At 44.8% G+C, this 23,117-nt stretch overlaps 1 protein-coding gene across 4 annotated transcripts in view; it reads left to right on the plus strand.

The window, feature by feature from the left end:
* Nucleotides 1-23,117, plus strand: part of DUSP16 (dual specificity phosphatase 16) — a 96,416-nt gene that overhangs the window by 27,598 nt on the left and 45,701 nt on the right. For all 4 annotated transcript variants that reach the window (XM_055395419.2, XM_088837314.1, XM_088837313.1 and 1 more), the window contains exons 3-4: nt 14,857-15,447; nt 16,570-16,708. In XM_055395419.2, the coding sequence (XP_055251394.2) occupies nt 15,220-15,447; nt 16,570-16,708 (367 nt within the window). In that variant the 5' untranslated portion in view covers nt 14,857-15,219. The remainder of the gene's footprint in view (nt 1-14,856; nt 15,448-16,569; nt 16,709-23,117) is intronic.

Genomic DNA, 23,117 nt, shown 5'->3' on the forward strand with positions numbered 1-23,117 from the left:
TTCTCCAATGCGTGAAAGTGAAGTCACACAGTCGTGTCCAACTCTTTGCGACCCCATGGACTGCAGCCTATCAGGCTCCTCCGTCCATGGGATTTTCCAGGCAAGAGTACTGGAGTGGGTTGCCATTGCCCTCTCCACCATCCAGGTGAGAGAGACTGAAAATCAATTCAATTCACTCAGTCTTGTCCAGCTCTTTGTGACCCCACCGGCTGCAGCATGCCAGGCTTCCCTGTACCAACTCCCAGAGTTTGCTCAAACTCACATCCATTGAGTTGGTGATGCCTTCCAACCATCTTATCCTCTGTTGTCCCCTTCTCCTCCTGCCTTCAGTCTTTTCCAGCATCAGGGTCTTTTCCAGTGAGTCAGTTCTTTGCATCAGGTGGCCAAAGTATTGGAGTTTCAGCTTCAGCATCAGTCCTTCCAATGACTATTCAGGACTGATTTCCTTTAGGATGGACTGGTTGGATCTCCTTGCAATTCAAGGGACTCTCAAGAGTCTTCTCCAACACCACAGTTCAAAAGCATCCATTCTTCGGCACTCAGTAGGTCTTGACAACTCATTGAATGTGAACATTAAGAGACACGAATGTGTCTTGAGAACAATGTTTTTCAAACTTAATGTATTTAAAAACAATCCTAAGAACCTTCTGGGGCATTTGTCAAAAATGCAAATTCCCAGTCTCCACTCCAGACTCTTGAGAATCAACTTCAGGGGTGGGGTCTGAGTGATTATTTTTATCTTTTTTTTTTAAATCAAGCTCCTAAGTAATTCTTGTGGTAAAACAGAAGTGAGCAGTTACTCTCTAGGAAATTGAATATGGTAGGCACTCAGTAAATGAACATATCTATTCTACTAACCCATTTAATTTTTTTCCAATAGTTTTACAGATCAGTCCTCAATCCTAGAATTTGAAACAAGCACTTTTTGCAGGAGAAAAAAATGAACATTGACTGCACTGTGCTTAGTCCTCTGTGATGCTTACATGTGTTAATATCAATTGTGATAGGTTTCTTTTAAACTCATTTAGGAATCTGGACAATGGGATAAAACAGTAGAGCCTTATGAACGTTATCCTTAGGATATATGCCATGGACTGCATTTTAGAGGAGATGATGAAATTGGATATTTTGGTTTTTTAAGTCATTGAACTACTTAATAGAGAATTCTGTAGTCTGCTTTATATTAAAATCACTTGTGGCAAGTCTACTATATTTGTAATCATTTTGCTTTTAGTTTTGAAAATGTGGTCTTTGATACTGAAGGTCACTTGGAAAAGGAACATGGCCCTGTACTAAAACATATATACTTAGGTTGCTTTGTCTGCAAAACATTTGAATGCCGTTTGCCTTGGAACACAGTTGTCATAGAGATAGGTAATTACATTTTGAAAATCTCTCTCATTTTTTCATACTAATAAGTTGCTGTTGGATATATCCCATGATTCTGTTAATTATTTTGGTTAAGGATGCCTACAAAATAATTTTCACTTAGCTAATATAGAGAATGGCTTCCCTGGTGGCTCAGTGGTAAAGATTCAGGATCCCTGGGTCAGGAAGATCCCCTGGAGAGGGAAATGGCAACCCACTCCAGTATTCTTGCCTGGAGAATCCCATGGACAGAGAAGCCTGGTGGGCTACAGTCAATGGGGTCGCAGAGTCAGACACGACTTAGTAACTGAACAACAACAACAGTCTAAATCATCAGGGCATTTAAGGGCTAATGAGAATGTAAGATCCCAGGGTAATCATCTCTACTCAGGATGACCACGTATGAAACACCACACTGGAAATGTTTTACCTCTCTCCTCCAAAATAAAACTATTTTACAGTAGTAAATAATCAAAAGATTTTAAAGGTTGGCCAGACACCTGAGTCCACGGATGACTACCTCAAAGCAGTCTTGAGCACTTAGGTTTACTCATTATAACAGCAACGCACACGGGGCCTTGGCAGATCCTCCTGAAATAAGGAAATGGATTAATGATAATGGGTAAACTGTAGAAAGGAGGAGGCTTCGTTTTCATCAGGAAGAGAGAAAGGAAGGTGACTGTGAAGAAGAGAGGGAGAGAGGGCAACGTCAAGGCTTCTGAGAACATATAGGAGCACAGACGATGCTGTGAGGTGGTGGTGTAAGAGTCAGACGACGGGGAAGAGCTGGAAGGAGGGAAGGACGAGGTGGAGAAAGGAACTATGGGATGAGGGTAGGCTCAGTCTGACTCCCGTCTGGGGAGCGCCTGGGCTGCTCTGCGGTCTCCTTCTGGGCTGTGATTCTTCAGCCCAGGTCCTGGCCCTGTCACCCACTTTGTCCTGCAGAGACACAAGCTCAATCCCTGGGTCGGGAAGATCCCCTCGAGGAGGAAATGGCAACCCCCTCCAGTGTTCTTGCTTGGGAAATCCCATGGACAGAGGAGTCTGGCAGGCTACAGTCCGCGGGGTCGCAGAGAGTTGGACTTGACTGAGGAACTGAGCACAAGCAGCTTCCTGATACTGCGACTGCCCCGGCCTCGGGAGGGGAAGTAAGAACACAGATTCAGTGACTCAGATGAGCCCAGGAGCCTGGCGGGCTGCCGCTGCCCCTTCCCTGGCCTCCTTCCCTCTCATTCTTCCTTACCTGGTAGCCTAACGGCCCCAGAGGGGAATCTTGCAAACTCCAGGGTTGGCAGAGAAGCGAGAGTCATTGTCTCGGAACCAACCTTGGAAATCCCCCACCACAGAGGAAATTCTCTGCTCTCCATGCTGTTTGTGGAGCCACTGTCCAGGGGTTACCCGTTGTAACTTCCGTGTTGTGGGATGTAAAGTAGCTCCTCAAGACGGCTGCTTAGTGACCACATCAACCCTGATGCTGTGTCCTTGTCGGGGCCGCTTACTTAAGGCCTGACATGCACTGGTGGTGAGCTTATCATCTTGTTGTTCAGTTGCTCAGTTGTGTCGGGACTCTTTGCCACCCAATGGACTATAGCCCACCAGGCTCCTCTGTCCATGGGATTTTCCAGGTAAGAATACTGGAGCAGGTTGCCATTCTTTTCTCCAGGGGATCTTCCTGACCCAGGGATTGAACCCACATCTCCTGCTTTGGCAGGCGGATTTTTCTTACCACTGAGTCACTTGGGAATCCTCGATCTTATCATGTTCTTAGTGAAATAATCCTTCAATGTTACAGGATCACAGGTGAGGAAACAATAGGCTGGAGGATCTCTCTCTCTCTCTCTCTCTTTTTTTTTGGAGGATATATCTCTTGTTATGACATTTTTGCATCTATGCAAAGGAGCTGAAATTAGGAACAAAGTCTCCTGAGTTCTGGTCAACAGATTTGTTGTTGTTGTTTTTAAATAAAATCAGTGCACCCTAAAGCCTACTTGTTTCTGAGCCCCTAGGGTTAGTTTTGGCATCCAGGGGAAGAGAAACTGAGCTGGCCTAGAAAGGAGATGGTTGGCACGGAGAGACAGACAGGAGCCTGTGATGGAGGGTCTTGTGATTGTCCAGCTTTGCAGCCCCGCTTTCACTGTCGGTGGAGCTGAGCCGGGGGCCGGCAGCTCCCCCCAGCCTGGCCGGTGTCCCGTTTGTGAGGCCCCAGGGTTATTTTTAGCTTTGGGGCCTTGGAAGCAGGTGTGGTCCAGGCTTGAAGGCCGAGTCTGGAATCTGTTCAAGTCTTGTGCACGTCTGTTTTGGAGCTGAGGACAGCGACGGGGCTGCTCAAAGACTCTGTTAGAAGAATTTGTGCTTTTCCACCGAGAGGAGTAAAAGTCACATTGTGTTTCATTTGTGATGCTTTAAGTAGGCTTGTTTTGGAAACTTTATAAATTAAAATACAGGTTAAGAGTGTTAGGGAATATATTAATTTTAAAGAGAAAGCTAGCTGTGAGTCCTTTGTATACAGAAAAAACTTTCTGTATTGAAACAGTCACACCACAGCTGACTTCTTTTTTTTTTTTTTTTAATGTTGTTGGTCTTTTGAAAGCCTCCTTGTATTGGAGTATAGCTGATTATGCTCCAAATATATTTGTACATTATTTTACAACAGTGTTGTGATAGTTTCGGGTGGACAGCAAAGGGATTCAGGCATAGATATGTTGCTTTTGTTTAGTTGTAAAGTCATGTCCGACTCTGTGACCTCATGGATTGCAGCATGGCAGGCTCCCTTCTCCTTCACTGTCTCTCAGGGTTTGCGCAAATTTATGTTCATTGAGTTGGTGATGCCATCCAACCAACTCATCCTCTGTTGCCCCCTTCTCCTCTTGCCCTCAATCTTTCCCAGCATCAGGGTCTTTTCCAGTGAGTCGGCTCTTTGCATCAGGTGGCCCAAGTATTGGCGCTTTAGCATCAGTCCTTCTAATTGAATATGCAGGGTTGATTTCCTTTAGGATTGACTGGTTTGATTTCCTTGCTATCCAGGAGACTCTCAAGAGTCTTCTCCGTCACCACAATTCAAAAACACAGCCATACGTATATGTGTATCCATTCTCCCCGAGACTTCCCTCCCATCCAGGCTGCCGCATAACGTTGAGCAGAGTTCTGTGTTCTGCAGTAGGATCTTGTTGGTTATCCATTTTGAATATATCAGCTGACCTCTTTTAAAAGTCCAGTTTTATGGTCACAAGTGTGTGATTTAGAGTTTAATTTTATTCACCCCCCAGCATTATTATTATTAAATAGTCCTTTGTAAGTCCTTTTGTGAAGTAGAGATTCAGCTTTTTACCTCGAGGGTGACCTCAGTTTTCCTATATCGCTTATTCATCTTCTGTTTCTCCCAGACCTCCAGTTTTCTTGACAACGCTGTTAAGGAGGACTGGATCCACTGAGGACTCAGGTCTGCATGGATGGCATGCCTTTTCTCTAATTTTTTTCGTGCATTTTCCAGAAAGAAAGAATGGGAAAGAAAAGAATGTAATACATATTGCATTCACTTCACCCAAGCAAAACTATTATGATGTTTTTAATATATGTGTTTGTGTGTTTGTATACATATGGGTGTTTGAGGTTCTGCTTTATCTACTGTTCTGTACTTTGATCTTACTCTCTTTACATATCATGATCTTCTCTCATTGTTGGTTGTTTACTTTGACCATAATGGTGGTTCAGTTCCGTTCAGCCACTCAGTCGTGTCCGACTCGTTGCGACCCCATGAATCACAGCACGCCAGGCCTCCCTGTCCATCACCAACTCCCGGAGTTCACTCAAACTCATGTCCATCAAGTCGGTGATGCCATCCAGCCATCTCATTCTCTGTCATCCCCTTCTCCTCCCGCCCCCAATCCTTCCCAGCATCAGAGTCTTTTCCAGTGAGTCAACTTGTCGCATTGGAGTTTCAGCTTTAGCATCAGTCCTTTCAATGAACACCCAGGATTGATCTCCTTTAGAATGGACTGGTTGGACCTCCTTGCAGTCCAAGGGACTCTCAAGAGTCTTCTCCAGCACCACAGTTCAAAAGCATCAATTCTTCAGCGATCAGCCTTCTTCACAGTCCAACTCTCACATCCATACATGACCACTGGAAAAACCATAGCCTTGACTAGACGGACCTTTGTTGGCAAAGTAATGTCTCTGCTTTTTAATATACTGTCTAGGTTGGTCATAACTTTTCTTCCAAGGAGTAAGTGTCTTTTAATTTCATGGCTGCAATCAGCATCCCCAGTGATTTTGGAGCCCCCAAAAATAAAGTCTGACACTGTTTCCACCATTTTTCCATCTATTTCCCATGAAGTGATGGGACCAGATGCCATGATCTTAGTTTTCTGAATGTTGAGCTTCAAGCCAACCTTTTCACTCTCCTCTTTCACTGTCATCAAGAGGCTTTTGATTTCCTCTTCACTTTCTGCCATGAGGGTGGTGTCATCTGCATATCTGAGGTTATTGATATTTCTCCCAGCAATCTTGATTCCAGCTTGTGCTTCTTCCAGCCCAGCGTTCCTCATGATGTACTCTGCATACAAGTTAAATAAGCAGGGTGACAATATACAACCTTGACGTACTCTTTTTCTATTTGGAACCAGTCTGTTGTTCCATGTCCAGTTCTAACTGTAGCTTCCTGATCTGCATACAGGTTTCTCAAGAGGCAGGTCAGGTGGTCTGGGATTCCCATCTCTTTCAGAATTTTGCACAGTTTATTGTGATCCACACAGTCAAAGGCTTTGGCATAGTCAATGAAGCAGAAATAGATGTTTTTCTGGAACTCTCTTGCTTTCTCCATGATCCAGTGGATGTTGGCAATTTGATCTCTGGTGCCTCTGCCTTTTCTAAAACCTGCTTGAACATCTGGGAGTTCACGGTTCACATATTGCTGAAGCCTGGCTTGGAGAATTTTGAGCATGACTTTGCTAGCGTGTGAAATGAGTGCAGTTGTGCAGTAATTTGAGCATTCTTTGGCATTGCCTTTCTTTGGGATTGGAATGAAGACTGATCTTTTCCAGTCCTGTGGCCACTGCTGAGTTTTCCAAATTTGCTGGCATATTGAGTGCAGCATTTTCACCATATCATCTTTCAGGATTTGAAATAGCTCAACTGGAATTCCATCATCTCCACTAGCTTTGTTCGTAGTGATGCTTTCTAAGGCCCACTTGACTTCACATTCCAAGATGTCTGGCCAGGGGCGGCGGCCGAGAGGAGCTACCCCACGTTCAAGGTCAGGAGGGGTGGCCTTGAAGAGATACCCCTTGTCCATAATGGTGGTAGTTTAGTCACTAAGCCACGCCCGACTCTTGCGACCCTATGGACTGTAGCCCACTAGGCTCCTCTGTCCATGAGATTTCCCAGGCAAGAATACTGGAGTGTATTGCCATTTCCTTCTCCAGGGATCGTCCCAACCCTGGAATCGAACATAGGTCTCCTGCATCACAGATAGATTCTTTACTGACTGAGCTACGAGGGCTCTTTGTCAGGAAAGTACACCTTTTTTGTAGTGGAATTTTGTTGTTGAGGGGAGGGTGAGCTAACTGGTGCATGAATAAAGATGATAAGTTTGTATTAGTATCACCAACCCCCTGCCTACAGCAGTCTGGCTTACAGAGGTCTCATGGTGCATATTTGATACACCTTCTGACACGGAGAGCTCCTTGAAAACATTTTTCTTTATTTTAATGTGAAGCTCCTTTAAATGATTTCCTTGTTGTATAGCTGTATTCACACTTGATATAGCCAAAAGACCGAGAAGCGATGTATAGCTGTATTCAAACACGCATCTTGTTTAATGTGTTTTTGATGTTTTTACTGCATTCTGTGCTATAAAGCCAAGATTCTCTTACTAGATACTGTACATTTGTGGAGCTGGAGAAATTGTATTAAGTTAGCATTAAGAGTAATCTTTCTTGTTCAGTCACTCACTTGTGTCCGACTCTTTGTGACCCCGTGGATTGCAGTACTCCAGACTTCCCAGTCCATCACCAACTCCCAGAGCTTGCTCAAACTCAAGTTCATAGAGTCGATGTTGCCATCCAGTCATTTGTCCCCTTGTCCTAGTGCCTTCAATCTTTCCCAGCATCAGGGTCTTTTCCAGTGAGTCAGTTCTTCACATCGTGTGGCCAAAGTATTGGAGTTTCAGCTTCGCATCAGTCCTTCCAATGAATATTCAGGACAGATTTCCTTTAGGATTGACTGGTTTGATCTCCTTGCAGTCCAAGGGACTCTCAAGAGTCTTCTCCAACACCACAGCTCAAAAGCATCAATTCTTTGGCGCTCAGCTTTCTTTGTAGTCCAACCCTCACATCCATGCATGACTACTGGAAAAACCACAGCTTTCAATAGGTGGACCTACGGCAAAGTAATGTCTCTGCTTTTTAATATGCTGTCTAGGTTGGTCATAACTTTTCTTCCAAGGAGCAAGTATCTTTTAATTTCATGGCTGCAGTCACCATCTGCAGTGATTTTGGAGCCCAAGAAAATAAAGTCAGTCACCGTTTCCATTGTTTCCCCATCTGTTTGCCATGAAGTGATGGGACTGGATGCCATGATCTTTCTTATTACAGTTTATTTTCATTTCTTTGCCAGATAATGCACTAATATAGGAACCACAGCATCTTCCTTTGTAGTTTTAAAGAAGGAACTATACTAAACTTTTTGTATATAAACTTTATATATATATGTCTTATATACATATATCTTTTATATATGTGTGTCTTATATATCCGTGTGTGTATATATATCTTCTTGTGTATATATATATATATGTCTTTTTTTAGTGCTTAAGTTGGATGTTCAAGTGGCTAAAAATGCTTCATTTCTAAAAGATATAACATAGTTCTAAAGAAAGACTGAACACCTGCCACATCTTTTCCTGGCCTTTACCCCATTCAGCGTTACTCTGATCAACATATTCATTGGCCTCGAGCCCTGACATAGAGAACTAGTCTCCCCGGCATCCATGTAGCCATCACTCACACCCTCATGGTCTTTACTCAACCATCAGAGCAAGGCCTTCTCTGACTACTCTGTTCAAACTTTAACTGCACCCCCACTCTCCTTCCTTCCCTACTTAATTTTTTCTCCATAGCACTGATCACCATCTTTCATATGATGTTTTATTGTTGTTGTTTATTATGCATTTCTGATAATTGAATTAGAAGCTCCAGGAGGATGAGTTTTTGTCTCATGCATTTTTGCTGCATTTCCACACCAGTGCCTGGCACCTATTGCTTGCTTGCTTGCTAAGTCACTTCAGTCGTGTCTGACTCTGTGTGACCCCATAGATGGCACCTATTAGGTGCCCAGTAACCATTTGTGAATTGACTAAATGAGTTGCAGTAGGCCTGACGGATGCTCAGGAAAACCAGGATGTACTAATTACTCCCCATCTTATGTTCTGAGTCTCCTTTCCTGGCTGCAGCCCACCTTTATTGCAAATATCCTTCCAAAAATGAGTTCTCCTTAGCTCTCAGATTAAATCAACCTCTGAGGGCTTCCCTGGTGGCTCAGTCGTAAAGAATCGGCCTGCTAATGCAAGGGACATGGGTTCTATCCCTGGTCCAAGAGGATCCCACACGCCTCAGGGCAGCTAAGCCCATGTGCCACAACTATTGAGCCTGTGCTCTAGAGCCCAGGAGCTGCAACTGCTGAGTCCTGAAACTCTAGAGCTTGTGCTCTACAAAACAGAAGCCGCCACAGTGAGAGACCAGCACATCACAACTAGAGAGTAGCCCCCACTCACTGCAATCAGAGATAAGCCCAAGAGCAGCAATGAAGACCCAGCACAGTCAAAAATAAATAAACGAACAATAAAGCAGCCTCAGGCCACGTTTCTCTTGCTCAGCCAGTCCATCCGGGCAGCCTTCATTCTCACTTCCTCAGGACCATCACTTCCAGTGGGGGACAGTCCTCGTTTTCAGACAGGGCCCCGGGAGGAAGCATTAAACCCAGAGTGTGAATGCGGGAGCCCAGTGGCAGCAGTGTGTCTGGGATGGATACCTGGTGTGGCCGCAGGAGAGGGGAGGGGAGCTCAGGTGGGTCGGGCGCTGGGGGAAGCTGGTGGAACAGGTGACCGTGAACAGGAGGCTTCCATTGAGTCAGTGCCAGGAGCACAGTGGTCTTTATCAGCAGGACCTAGGTGAGGGCTTGTCACAGATCTGGACTCTGCCTGGGGGGGCCCGCATCCGAAGCAGAGGCCTTGGATTTAGTCTTGGCAGGATGGCTACTCTTCCAGCCTTTGTCTGTGGATCCTTGTTGTTCAGTCCGTCAGTCATGTCCAACTTTATGCGACCTCATGGACTGCAGCCCACCAGGCTTCTCTGTCCTCCTCTGGCCCCCAGGGTTTGCTCAAACTCATGTCTATTGAGTCGGTGATGCCTGTAAACATCCTTGAGGTGCGTGTAGACAGCCTGAGCCTCTCCAACATGGGTTCTTCCTTCTACGCCGGGAGTTGCTGCAAGGTGGTTGGATTTTACAGTGCTGACAAGTGTGGTCTCCACGCCTAGTTCTGTCTAGACAGTGATTCAGGCGACCTCTAACCCGTTACAGCCACCGCTGGTCAGGTTGCGACCTTGCTTTGGGGTAAGAAAATACGGTCAAGACAGGAATAGGTGACTGAAAGACACGTTAAGCTCATACTGCCTTCTTGGCTTTGCTGAGCACAGTTTTTTGGTTTGTTTTTGTTTCTCTGTTGAATATATTTTGCTAAATACTAGACCTCAGAATTTCTGTCAGGGTTAGCCCACAGCACATGAGGCAGAGTAGCTTTAACCAATGTAGAACTAAGATGGCTGGAGTCCAAGACGGTCTTGCTTCTAGACATCATGGGCTGCTTTCTCCCCTTTTGAGTTTTTTCACTTTTTTTTTTAATGAGGGGTGGGATGGCATGGGAGATGGAAGGGAGGCTTAAGAGGGAGGGGACATATGTATACCTATGGTTAATTTATGTTGCTGTATGGCAGAAACCAACAATATTGTAAAGCAATTATCTTCCAATTAAAAATAAATAAATTTAAAAGAAAGGTCTATGTGAGGACTTTCCTGGCGGTTTGTTGGTTAAGACTCTGAGCTTCCAACTCAGGGGGCCCGGGTTCGATCCCTGGTTAGGGAACTAGATCCCATGTGCTGCAAGAACCCACATGCCACAACGAAGACCCAGTGCAGCCAAATAAATAAATATATATATATATATTTTTTTTTTTTTAAAGAGGAAGGTGAAATTCTTTTTAAAAAAGATTCTATTTGTAAACCGTTGCTGAAAACCTGTTTGGTGTATCTTGTTGCCTATTTCTTTTGTTTTATTGGAGGAAAAAAACTTAAGACCAGTTTGTAGTTTAATAACAGTAAACTTCTCACCTGATTTTATCCTTTCCATAAATTCTCTGAGAATCTGAACTTGAGCACAAGTCCACTGAGCAAGGCTCAGTCTGGGGTTTGCTATACACACTTGGGCTGCTGTGTTCCATCTGAAAATTTTTATTCCTGTTGCCGTCTTGAAGAGATTTAGGATAAGATGAGCTTTTTGGTGATGCAACAATCAAATACTGTCTTATCTTTTATTTTATTCATTTTTTAAAGAGGTTTTCCTTCTTAATGATGTATTTTTCTTTTATTATTTGGCTGCATCTGGTCTTAGTTGGGCACGTGGGGTCTTTGATCTTCATGTGGGATCTTTTAGCTGTCGTATGTGGGATCCAGTTCCCTGACCAGGGATCAAACTTGAGCCCCCTGCATTGGGAGCACAGGAGTCTTAGGCACCAGACCACCAGGGGAGTCCCTTGTGTTGTCTTTTAAATCCTTAGTCACTTAGTGCTCAGTTGCTCAGTCGTGTCCAACTCTTTGCGACCCTTTGGGCTGTAGCCTGCCAGGCTCCTCTGTCCATGCAGTTTCCCAGGCAAGATACTGGAGTGGGTTGCCATTTCCTTCTTCAGGGGATCTTCCCGACCCAGGGATCGAACAAGTGTCTCCAGTGTCTCCTTCATTGCAGACAGATTCTTTACCTGCTGAGCCATTAGGGAAGCCCTTTTAAATCCTACTTGCCGCCAAAGATTTTGAGAGCAAACCTGTCACAGATGTGTTCCTGATCTCAGAGTGTTGACATTCTTCAGAAAGAGCAGCAAACGCAATATTGTTGAATTCTGCCATACATCAACATGAATTAGCCATCGGTATACATATGTCCCCTCCCTCCTGAATGTCCCTCCCATCTCCCACCCCATCCCATCCCTCATAAAAATTTTGAACTTAGAGTTGTAGCACAGGGTAGATTTCCCCAGAATTCTCTAGCTGCAAGTAAACGAGGATGACAGCTATTGTTATCCCTCCCTCCACACCCCCTTGGCAGCCTCGGCCTCTCCTTAGTCACCTGGGCTCACAGAAAATCAGACGTGCCTGTAAAGGTGCCATCAGAGAGCTCCAACTGGTTGTGGTACAACGTGAAAGGTGTAACTTATCCTCCGTTCACCTTCATTCTTTGTTTCAATTACATCTTCGTGTCAGGGCTACTTTGACCAGACCTCTTCCTGGTAAGGAAAAGGGTCTTTTTCTGTCTGTGACTACAGACTGTAGTCACTGTGTCTGGAGTGACTGTTTTCATCTTGGTGGACCAGTTGGCCGGAAGCTGCCTTCAGCTTCAGTAATCTGAGCTTTTGGCTGAAGGGAAACAAAGACAAGAGCTTTCTAACTCAGTTTTCACGTTTTTGCCATCTTCTCCCTGCTTCGTGCCTGGATCTGCTAACCCAGATACTGCTTTGTCCCGATACTGCTTTGTACCTCTGAGAGGAGCCACTCCGGCTCCGAGGCTCGGACCATTGTCAGTGTCCGTTTGCTCCCTTTCTCGGGTTTCCACCTCTGTGCTGCCCGGGCTCCCGCATCACTCTATCTCAGTGCAGCTTCGTTGCAGGAATGGATTCTTAGGAAAATAGGGTAACCCGGGAGTAGGAGCCTTGGGGAGGGCGGGAGTCAGCCCGCCTGAGCAGAAGACCTGTCATGGCTGTGAACTGTGTCCCCGGCCAGTCAGGACGTGGTTCAGAAACTCCCTGGGTAGGTGCTTTGCAAACAGACGTTCGTTGATTGACGAGGACAAATGCTCTGCTCTGATTTCTGAATCAATTGTAGTAGAGGTGACTTTTGTGCTTGACTGCCATTTAGGCTGTACTAAAAGCAATACATTCCTGTAATGAAGGTGAGAAACGGAGAAACCGTGTGTTACATGGAGCTGATTTCTAAGATGTGAGGGTGGACGAGGTGGTTCCTCAGGTGCCTTCTAACTCCATGTGTGTCTGGCTCTTGTGAGGAGGGGCACAGCCTGGCTGAAGCTGGATGAGAGGAGGATGGAGTTTCTCTGTCTTTATCTGCTGAGGGATGTCTTTCAGATTCCAGCTGCCAGGCAGCTGTGTTCACCATTGGCATCGTTGTAGCATTCTCCCTCCTTCCTCTATGTGATGACAGGTTGCTTTCTGACTTAATCACTTGGGATAACTGAGATAATTTCATCCTCGAAACAAACTCTGTGGGGTGACAGAGCCAATGTTATATATCTATATTTTGTATATGAGGAGAATGTGGTTGAGAGGTTAATATGATTTGTCCGAAGTTAAGGGCAAGGCCACTCCTCTCTCCATCCCATCTCTTCCTGCTTCTCCAGGCTTCAGTTCCTATTGGGTTGGCCAAAAAGTTTGTCAATCTTTTTAAGATCTTACGGAAAAACCTGAACAATCCTTCTGGCCAACCCAATAATCTGTAAGTCTGAGACTGGGAAACAGGACTCAGTGATGATTGAGAGGGTCTCAGTGCTCTCGGGACCCTTTGTCGTGTCCTACTCTTTGCAGCCGCATGGACTGTAGCCAGTCAGGCTCCTTGACCATGCAATTCTGCAGGCAAGAATACTGGAGTGGGTTACCACTTCGTCTTCCAGGGGATCTTCGCAACCACAGGGATTGAACCCATGTCTGTTAAGTCTCCGGCATTGGCAGATGGATTTTTTACCACTAGCCCCACCTGGGAAGCCCTGAGGGGTTCTACTATCAGTTAATCAAATATGAGTTATGCAGTATCTTAAGTCATTTTTGGAACAGAATTTTACTTACTTGTAACAGTGTTAATTGAATACCTTATGTGCACAGCACTGTTGAGGTGAGAAATACAATACAAAACATCTACTGTCAGATAGTTTATCCTCTAGAAGTTGATGCCAACAGTGGACATCTCATTTAATGTAGCAGAGCATTTCCTATAAGCAGAGATGGACTGGGGAGATAGGAGCATGAGAATAGTGAAGATCAGGGTGAGGTCTAAGCCGTGGGCACAAAACTCCAATTAGTGTTAATAGAAAAAGGTCCATCTTAGGAATTTAGGAAGAGTAAGGATTGGGGGCGGGAGGAGAAGGGGACGACAGAGAATGAGATGGCTGGATGGCATCACCGACTCGATAGACATGAGTTTGAGTGAACTCTGGGAGTTGGTGATGGACAGGGAGGCCTGGCGTGCTGTGATTCATGGGGTCGCAAAGAGTCAGACGTGACTGAGCGACTGAACTGAAGTGAACTGAGGGAGATACTGAAGGACAGGGAAGCCTGGCGTGCTGCAGTCCATGGGTTCACAGAGTCGGACACGACTGAGTGACTGAACAGTGACAAAAGGATAGGGAGTGTCAGGGCCACTATTTAGAAATCTGCCTGCCTGGGTTGTTAGGTTTCGAGTCCACAGTGAAGGTGTGAAGTTTCCTGAGGCTGGGAGTCCATGAGACTCCTAAAAACAAGGTACAAGAAAAGGACAACTGCGAGGTGGTGGGAGGGCACCAGGCCAGGGTCTTAGCTGTGGGTCTGCCGGGAGAGGAGTGAGAACATCACAGACCCCCAGCCACAAGTTCAGCACTTGGTGTGACAAGCATATTGGTCATCCTGTCCCCCGTCTTCCTTAAAAGGTGGCCGAAATTTACAGAACCTCCCGGGTTACTGCCTCTTCTCCCAGAGGGCAGTTTAAAGGAATCTTCACAGCACACACACGCCCATTATCAGAAAAGACTTTTTGTCCTGACAACACGGGATTGCTAACCTGATCCCTGGCTGCTCTTCTTTATGCTCTTTTCAAGAAATAAGCAAATAAAATGAAGGAAACCCATCTGGAATAAAGATACCCGAAGTGGCTTTTTATAGCACTTTTTAATTTCGTACCATAAGTCCATCAGTTCTGGGCCCCCAGGTGGCTATAATTCATGACTGTGTCTTCTTTGGTCATCTCTGAGTTTTCATATTTCGAGGTGAAAGTGAATTATCGTTGGTATGTTTTCTGAAGCCATACCTACTTGTCTTTTGTTTGTTTGTTCACATGAAACAGTGCATCAAGTATGGAATTAGATTAATGGAGTAAATATTATGAATCATACAGTCCCTCTAATCCGCTGCTCTTTCTTTCTCTGACCCCCGTGTTTTGTTTTCCGTCTGTCATTCTCTCTCGGTGTAGGCTTTTCAGCCCCGTGGCAAGCTGTTGGAGCGAGGGAACAGAGGTAAAGAATGATGTAATGCCCTGGCCGCCCCAAAGCATCTTTTGTTGGAATGGTTATTCCAGTCATCTCTTTATGAATCAAATGTGAGGGGCTGCTTTGTGGACGGAGGCCTTTGCGAGAACACATCAACGGGAAAGAGAAAGAGACATTCACTTGGAGGGCTCTCGCCGAAAATGGGTTTAACTCTGCTCTCGCCAGTCACCGCCAGCCTGACCTCATACACTTCAGTACAATGGAGTGGCTGAGCCTTTGAGCACACCACCATTACATCATCGTGGCAAATTAAAGGAAGAGGTGGGAAAAGAGGCCTTATTGTTGTCATGGCCCATGAGATGATTGGAACTCAGATTGTTACTGAGAGGCTGGTGGCTCTGCTGGAAAGTGGAACGGAAAAAGTGCTGCTAATTGATAGCCGGCCATTCGTGGAATACAATACGTCCCACATTTTGGAAGCCATTAATATCAACTGCTCCAAGCTTATGAAGCGAAGGTTGCAACAGGACAAAGTGTTAATTACGGAGCTCATCCAGCACTCGGCCAAACATAAGGTACGTGCTTGCTTTTTTTTTTTTTTTTCGTTTTGAAAATAAATGGACATATTGAATGGGGAGCTATTTCAAATGAAGCCCCCTTTTTAAGGGGAGAAAGTAATTTGGAGAAGTTGCTTTTTTTAAACTTTGGTACCTTATGGTATCTCGAAATAATTCACTAATTCTAAATAGTGTCCCTGCTCAGAATTTTTCTGAACTGTACAGGAAGGTGCAACCTGTTTTCATTTGATCACGTGCTATGTTTTCCTGTTAATGCTAAAAAATTGTTTTATTAATTCAGTCACAAGTTATGTTTAATACAATATTTTATTAATACTCAACTAGTAATTATGTATAAATATAATATTACATATGTGTTGTTAATAATTAATACCTGAGCAATTGAGCATGCACAGAACATTGTTTTTTGTTGTTTACAAACATAATGAAAGGGAGTCATTGTTTTCAAGTGCCCTGGGAAAAGAAGTAGAAACTAATTATTTTAGAAGTACTTTTCATTTGTGGGAAGGTAATGATCAGAAGTTAAGGATCTTCAAGGCAAGTTTTTCTTAGGATACCAAAATTTCATGTTTGTGGTAGGTAAGGCGATTTCTTTTGTTCAGGAATAAAAATGAGTTCATGCTTTAGTTTTACTAAACAACTGGTATGTTACTATGTAGAAATCACTTTTAAGTGTTTCTTCAGCTCAAGAATCAGTATGTTTATGTTGCATACTGTTGTGTTGTACATGCTTTTCATACCCTTTTTGTAGTGTTATGGATTTAAAACTAAGGAGTTGTGAGCACAGTTACACAGAAACAGTTTGCCATATAAAAGTTGATTTTCACAAGCATTTAAACCATTTGTATGCCTGGTATATCCAGTACATTGACCAGGTCTCATTTTTATTCAGAAATTTTTTAATATATTAAAAAACTTTTAAATTGGAGGATAATTGCTCTACAGTGTTGTGTTTCTGCCGTACATCAACATGAATCAGCTATCCGTATACCTGTATCCCCTCCCTCTGATACTCAGATTATGAATGAAAACAGGAGGCAGTTCACTTGCCTCAGCAGCGGCGGTTTGGAGACTGTGTTCCTCGCCTTCCCTCCTCACAGCCTCACGTTTACATTGTAGGTCGACCTTGACTGCAGTCAGAAGGTTGTCGTTTACGATCAGAGCTCCCAGGATGTGGCCTCTCTGGCTTCAGACTGTTTTCTCACTGTCCTCCTGGGTAAACTGGAGAAGAGCTTCAGCTCTGTGCACCTGCTCGCAGGTAAGGCTTGGGATAGGAGTGGGAGGACTCACGATCTCATGAATCCTGTAAGCGGGCAGGATTCCACAGCGAGCTCAAAGCTTCGATGGATGAAACTTTGAGGGCATCATATTAAATGATTTATTTGTAGCTTTTGACTGATGAGACTGTTCTACCTAACTTGAATACGGTTGTTCTTCCCCATTGGCCAGTGTATTTTTTATTTCACTCAAATGCCTCTTCATTTGATATTTATTAGCCAGAAAGCCATGTAGATCTGTGCCCGTACAGATGGCTCCAAGCCAGCTGCTTCTATGTGGGACTTTTCCTTTCACCTGCAATCTGTGAACACAGCATAATATGCATCTCAGCTCCCACCCCAAGGCAAGAACCCGACCAGTGCTTAATGTGAACCCTGGTTAAACTGGACTCTTGGCGATAAGATCGCCTGTCCTGGACATTTTGTACAACGAGATAGGAAGAGAATGTGCATAGAATATTTCTTCTAATAATTAGGGGGAATATTTTCAAACTAACTTACGTATTTTTGAGTGGTTTGTTTTCACAACTAAGTCTCAACTTGCAAATGCTAAGCAACCAGATGACTTTATAAAGTGCATGGTAAAGGCTGTTTTATATCTGCCCTCAAGGAGGGTGGTGTGGGAGTTCTGTCTCATTGAATTCCAAAGCCAACTGTTCATCCTTGGCTTCCCCTCTTTCGCAGATGGTCCCAAAGCCCTTCCACTCACATGGTCTCCCAGAGCAGGGAATACAGTTTGACAGTGTGTGGTAACCTCTGCCACAAAGCCACTGTGTGTCCAGCGGGTTCTACCACGGTGATGAGCAAGCGTACCTTCAAAAATCTGACCCAAGAGAATCAAAATATTGACAGAAATGATCACTTTCACACCTTTTGTCTTTTGTTGCAAGGAGGTTCCATTGACCTTGATGATGTTGGCAGTTATGTGTTAGACGTACAGGTATTTCAGTTGTCAGAGGAATCATCAGTTACTGGTGTGTTTTTCACTTTTAAACTCTCTGAAGTCTTCAATAAGATTTCCTTGCCTCCAGTTCTCTCTCACCAGCTTTTGCTGCTGTTCTTAAGAACACATGTAGTTTACCTGTTACTTTCAGGTCATCTGTTGCCATGTGTTTCCTCTATGCTGTGATTCTTTCCTTAAGTGAAGCCAGCTTGTCTCAGAATGTAGCTCTTAGAACTCTGTAATGGAGAATTCATAGCACTATGAATGGTAGGCGCACTCATTTACTGGGAGTGTAACTGTTAAATCTGACAGCTGTTACTTGTTGTTCAGTCACTAAGTCGTGTCCGACTCTGCAACCCCCGTGAACTGCAGGCTTCTGGGTCCTTCATTATGTCCCAGAGCTTGCGCAGACTCGTGTCCATTGAGTTAGTGATGCCATCCAACCATCTCATCCTGTGTCTTCCCCTTCTCCTCCTGCCTTCAGTCTTTCCCAGCATCAGGGTCTTTTCCAGTGAGTTGGCTCTTCCATCAAGTGGCCAAAGTATTATAGTTTCAGCTTCAGCGTCAGTCCTTCCAGTGACTATCCAGGGTTGATTTCTTTTAGGATTGACTGGTTGGATCTCCTTGCTGTCCAAGGGCCTCTCCAGAGTCTTCTCTGGCACCACAGTTGGAAAGCATCAGTTCTTCAGTGCTCAGCCTTCTTACTGTTAGTAGAGTTCCACTGACCTCAGTTGCTGAGTTTAGGACTGCAATTCATGCTTCTTGGGGCCACTATGTGGGACTTTACCTCGGAATCATATCGTCAGTACCAAGGTTTTTCTTAAACAGGGCACACCTGGAAAGTGATTATCCCACCTGGCTCTTGTTTCAGATGTTTTTCTCTGCAGGCCTCTGACCTGACAACTTGGCTGGGCAGAAGCTTCTGGAGGAATGAGCTCATGTCGCGTTTTACTCACTCAAGTAACGTCCTCCCCTTTCTCCAGGAATATGCCCTTGTTACCTGGAAGGTTCTTATGAGCCACGTTCTTACCAGCTTTGGGAGGGGCATTTGTTGGAAAGCAAGGAAGTAAAAGGACTCATTATGATCATCTAGATCAGTCCTGGGGACCCATAGGCCGGTGTTGGGTCAGAACCCTCAGCGTCTCCACTTTGCACAGGAGATGTGTCCTAGGCCTAAACGGAGGCTCACTGAGGCAGCTCCAGGAACCGCACATGTGTAGCTCCATGTCACCATCCACATCCCAGAATCCGGTATTTCTCTTAGCTTCAAAGGTGGCTTCAAGGACTGAATGGCCTTGTCTGGGAGTTTCTGAGCAGCCAGATTTCTTAGGACACCTCAGAGAGGGTTCTGGATGATTAAAGGCCTCCCCAGCTATCCAAAAGCCTCTGGCTAGTTGGGCATTCCCTTGGTTAGTGCGTCTGTTCCTCACAGTAGACAGAAGAATGCAGTTAACGGAAGAGTGCTGGGGATGGCAGGGCTGTCAGTTCTTGGCTCATTTTTTTTTTTTTTTTTTTGCCAAGGTTCAGATGGTCAGAGGACATCTCAGGGATATGGAGTAGAAGGACACATCGACACGTGTTTCTTAAATAATTTTGTTTGGAGGGGAAATAACTGACAAGCACACTAGCACCCCACAGGTGCTGCGGGAAATGACAGGGTCACTGGAGACAGTTTTCACTACAAACTGCCCCTTGATGCTTTCAGCAGTTAGATATGCTTGTTGGCTCCGTGGGGATTTGATAATGGAAAGACAGAGTGGCTTCTTGTAGTAATGTCTCCATCATGTTAGAGCGTTTAGCTATTCTGAGATTGTTCAGGAAGAAAGAATCAGACACGTGAGATGGCTTTTTATAGTCATTATATATGAGGGGAGGAATTGTGGCCATTCACAATTGATCCATTCTCCTTTTTGGGACCACCTTACCCAGAGAGTCATGACTGAGGAGAAAGGGAACAGGGGAACCTCCCCAAGGAGCTAGTAGAAGTATCTTAACAAACTCTTTCCCTCAAGCAAGAAGATACCCAGACTTACCTATGGGACCTAGTTACACTGACATTAACAGTGAGGGCTTCCTGACCGTAGAAGCTGTACTGGAGCTCTGGGCTTAATTTTTCCGTATGGAACAGCAGGTTCAGCCCCGGAATGGGCTAGCTTGGTAAACTTTAGCTTCTCTGCCAGGGAAAGGGGTTCTGTTCAGCCACTTAGACAGCTGATTATCAGTAAGACTTTCCAGTCCTGAAACTTTGACCTGATTCTGCAATGAACTCAGCCTGTATTGACTACATCTGTGGGCCTGCTTGGCCAGGGACCTTGACCCTGGCCTGATCAACTTTCTCTCTTTTTAAACCCAGCCAGTATTCTAAACCAAGTGATTAATATTTGATAGATATCCGCTACATGCACATCTTTGATTATTATCTTAAAATCTTATTTAAACCTATGTTGTCACGTATCTTTTTCATTTGTTGGCCTAATTCCTCTACTGGATTCTCTTTTTCAAGCTAAGGACCTTGTCCTCATTGATCTTGTGTTCCCCACAAGGCCAAGCACTTTTTCAGTTTTCAGTAAATATCTGATATATAAATTAGCTCACAGGCAGGTTTAGACTGTTTGTATTTCATACGACTTATATTTTTGGTTTAGAATAAGTGATTATGTTAACAATGATGAAAACTAATCGGAAAGTGTAGCAAGAACTTGAAGTATTCTGAAATAAATGATAGGCAAGTTGTCTTCGTTCAGGTAAAGCAAAAATATAGTTTCCCTGGTGCTCCGGTAGTTAAGAATCCGCCTGCCAACACAGGGGACACAGGTTTGATCCCTTACCCGGGAAGATCCCATTTGCCACAAGGCAGCTAAACCCACACGCCACAACTATTGAGCCTGTGCTCTAGAGTCCGTGTGCATCAGCTCCTGAAGTCTGTGCACTCCAGAGCCCGTGCTCCATGACAAAGGAAGCCACGGCAATGAGGAGCCAGCATTGTCTGCAATTAGAGAAAGCACACATGCAGCAACAGAGACTCAGTGCAGCCAAGTAATAATTAATAAATAAGTCTTTTAAAAAATACACAGCTGTTATGGGAAAAGTATCTAATACAAAGATGTTTCCATCTAGTTAAGTAGATTTTAGCATGATTTTAAGATCTAATAAAAACCCTGGTACAATTAAGCAGTACTTAAATACTGCTTTGGTAAGGAACTGACAGCTCTAGAAAACCTAACGCCACTCATAGGAAGAGACATGGCCTTGAATCCATATGAATTGAGACTGGTTGAAGTAAATTTTTATATTAAGTAAATTCATTATTTAGCCACTAGTAAGTTTTACAATGGGCTTCCGTGGTGGCTCAGTGGTAAAGAATCCACCTGCCAGTGCAGGAGACATGGGTTCGATCCCTGGGTGGGGAAGATCCCTTGGAGAAGGAATAGCAACCCACTCCAGTACTCTTGCCTGGGAAATCCATGAACAGAGGAGCCTGGCTGGCTACAGCCCATGAGGTCGCAAAAGAGTCGGACACAGCTTAGTGACTAAACAGCAACAAAGTCTTCCAGTCACCAGGCCAGATTAAACCATAGCATTGTTTCACCCCTCAGAGGATTAAAGCATTTTATTGTGAGTTGTAGCCTCATCTTAGCCAAAAAGAATGAACTTGGATCCCTTTGGAAAGTTCTCCCTCATCATTGATGGATATAAACAGTTGCCAATATTGACTTATTGATAAACATTTTTGGTCTTGTTAACTTCCAGGAAACTCTGTAAAAGCTAATCTTGTTTCTTGGCCTTTAATCATTCATCATATTACTTAATTATACTTGCCTTTGTCTATTATATTTCTAAGGGTGCCAGATTGAAAATAAATATATTAGGGAAAAAAAGAAAAGCCTCCGAATTTGGACTTTTTTGTGTGTGCTAATATAATGGAGAATAAATGGGTTAATTTACTAGAAATAATGCCTAGTTAATAAGAGATAAAAATGCTCTTCTATTATTTCCTTCTCTTTCTTCGCTGTTGTCACTCTGGGTAAAAGCAAAAGGGACCCACAACAGTTGGTTAATTCTCCAGCACTCATTTCTCTCCCCCCCCCCCCAAACTTTAAACTTGTAATTTTTGTATTGGGTATAACTGATTAACAGTGTTGTGGTAGTTTCAGGTGAACAGTGAGGGGATTCAGCCATACATATGCATGTATCCATTCTTCACCAATGGAGAAGGGAATGGCAACCCACTCCAGTACTCCTGCCTGGAGGATGCCATGGACATCCTGGACAGAGGAGCCTGTACAGTCCATGGGGTCGCAAAGAGTCAGACACGACTGAGTGACACACACACTCACCCACTCTCCCCTGAACCCCCTCCCATCTATGCTGCCACATAACATTGAGCAGAGGTCCATGCAGCCCTCATTTCTGTCCTGTGGTGAGGCAGAGCATAGTCTTGAAGCAAAAAACCTTGAAGTTGAAGTCTTCAATCATTGCATTTTAGATCCTGCAGTAGCTGGTGAAACAGATTGGTGTTAATGGGTTCTAGCCAAAGTACAGCAGTTAGTCAGGAATTGGCTCTTCTCATGTTTAAAAAGCTGCGGTGACCAAGAGACACTGAAAACAGACTAAAACTTGGTGCCATTTCGCCCTGGTTGCCGTGTGTTTGCTGGCTCCGCTTCTTAGTTTGCATGCGATTACCCAGACTGGACTCCCTTTTCTCCAGTTGCTACCTGCCGGCATGGTAACAAGACAGCTGTGTCACTCCCTCAGTGACCCGGACCTCAGATGTCATGCCCGGGGCTGCTTCTGCTCAACAGCTGGATTGCAGACCATGCTAGAGATGGTTCTTCACCGTGACACCTTGCACAAGCCACCCAGAGGCCCCGTGGGTGACAACGGTGACATCAGTCTTCTCCTGACCCGATCGTGTCATATTTGTCCTATCCATTCAACCAGCCTGGGGGATGGGGTACTGGGAAGGTATATGGCTCACCCCTGGACCTAAGAACGCACAGTTAATTTGGAGTCCCACATTTGAAGTGGATGAAACAGAGGTGCGGTTGACAGTGTGCCACGTGGTGAAGGGCATGACTGGGTGTCGCCTGCCGCGGTTGGGGAAGATTTGCTGACAGTGGTGGAACTTTGATCAGACCTTGAAAGATGAGTAAGGCTGGTGGGGGAGGAGGGTCCTCGGTGGACTAACGGAAAGGAAGGGAAGCGTGATTACAGGTATGATGAGTGAACGTTGATTTTAGGGGTAGTGAGGAGACAGAATAGACTTTCTGTGATGGGGAGGAACGGGAATTGAGTGGAAATACAGTCAGGCTGGGGTGGCCTGGGGTGCCTTGGAGACTCGGTGACACCTGTTACCTCTTGGCCACCAGAGCTTTCCTCTGGCCTCTTTGCTCTGTACTTCTGCTACCAACTCCAGCCAACGCCGGCCCTCCAGACCTGCCAGGGGC

The sequence above is a fragment of the Moschus berezovskii genome, chromosome 6, assembly GCF_049115385.1.
Source record: "Moschus berezovskii isolate FMDL1 chromosome 6, NW_MosBer_1.0, whole genome shotgun sequence".
NCBI lineage: Eukaryota > Metazoa > Chordata > Mammalia > Artiodactyla > Moschidae > Moschus > Moschus berezovskii.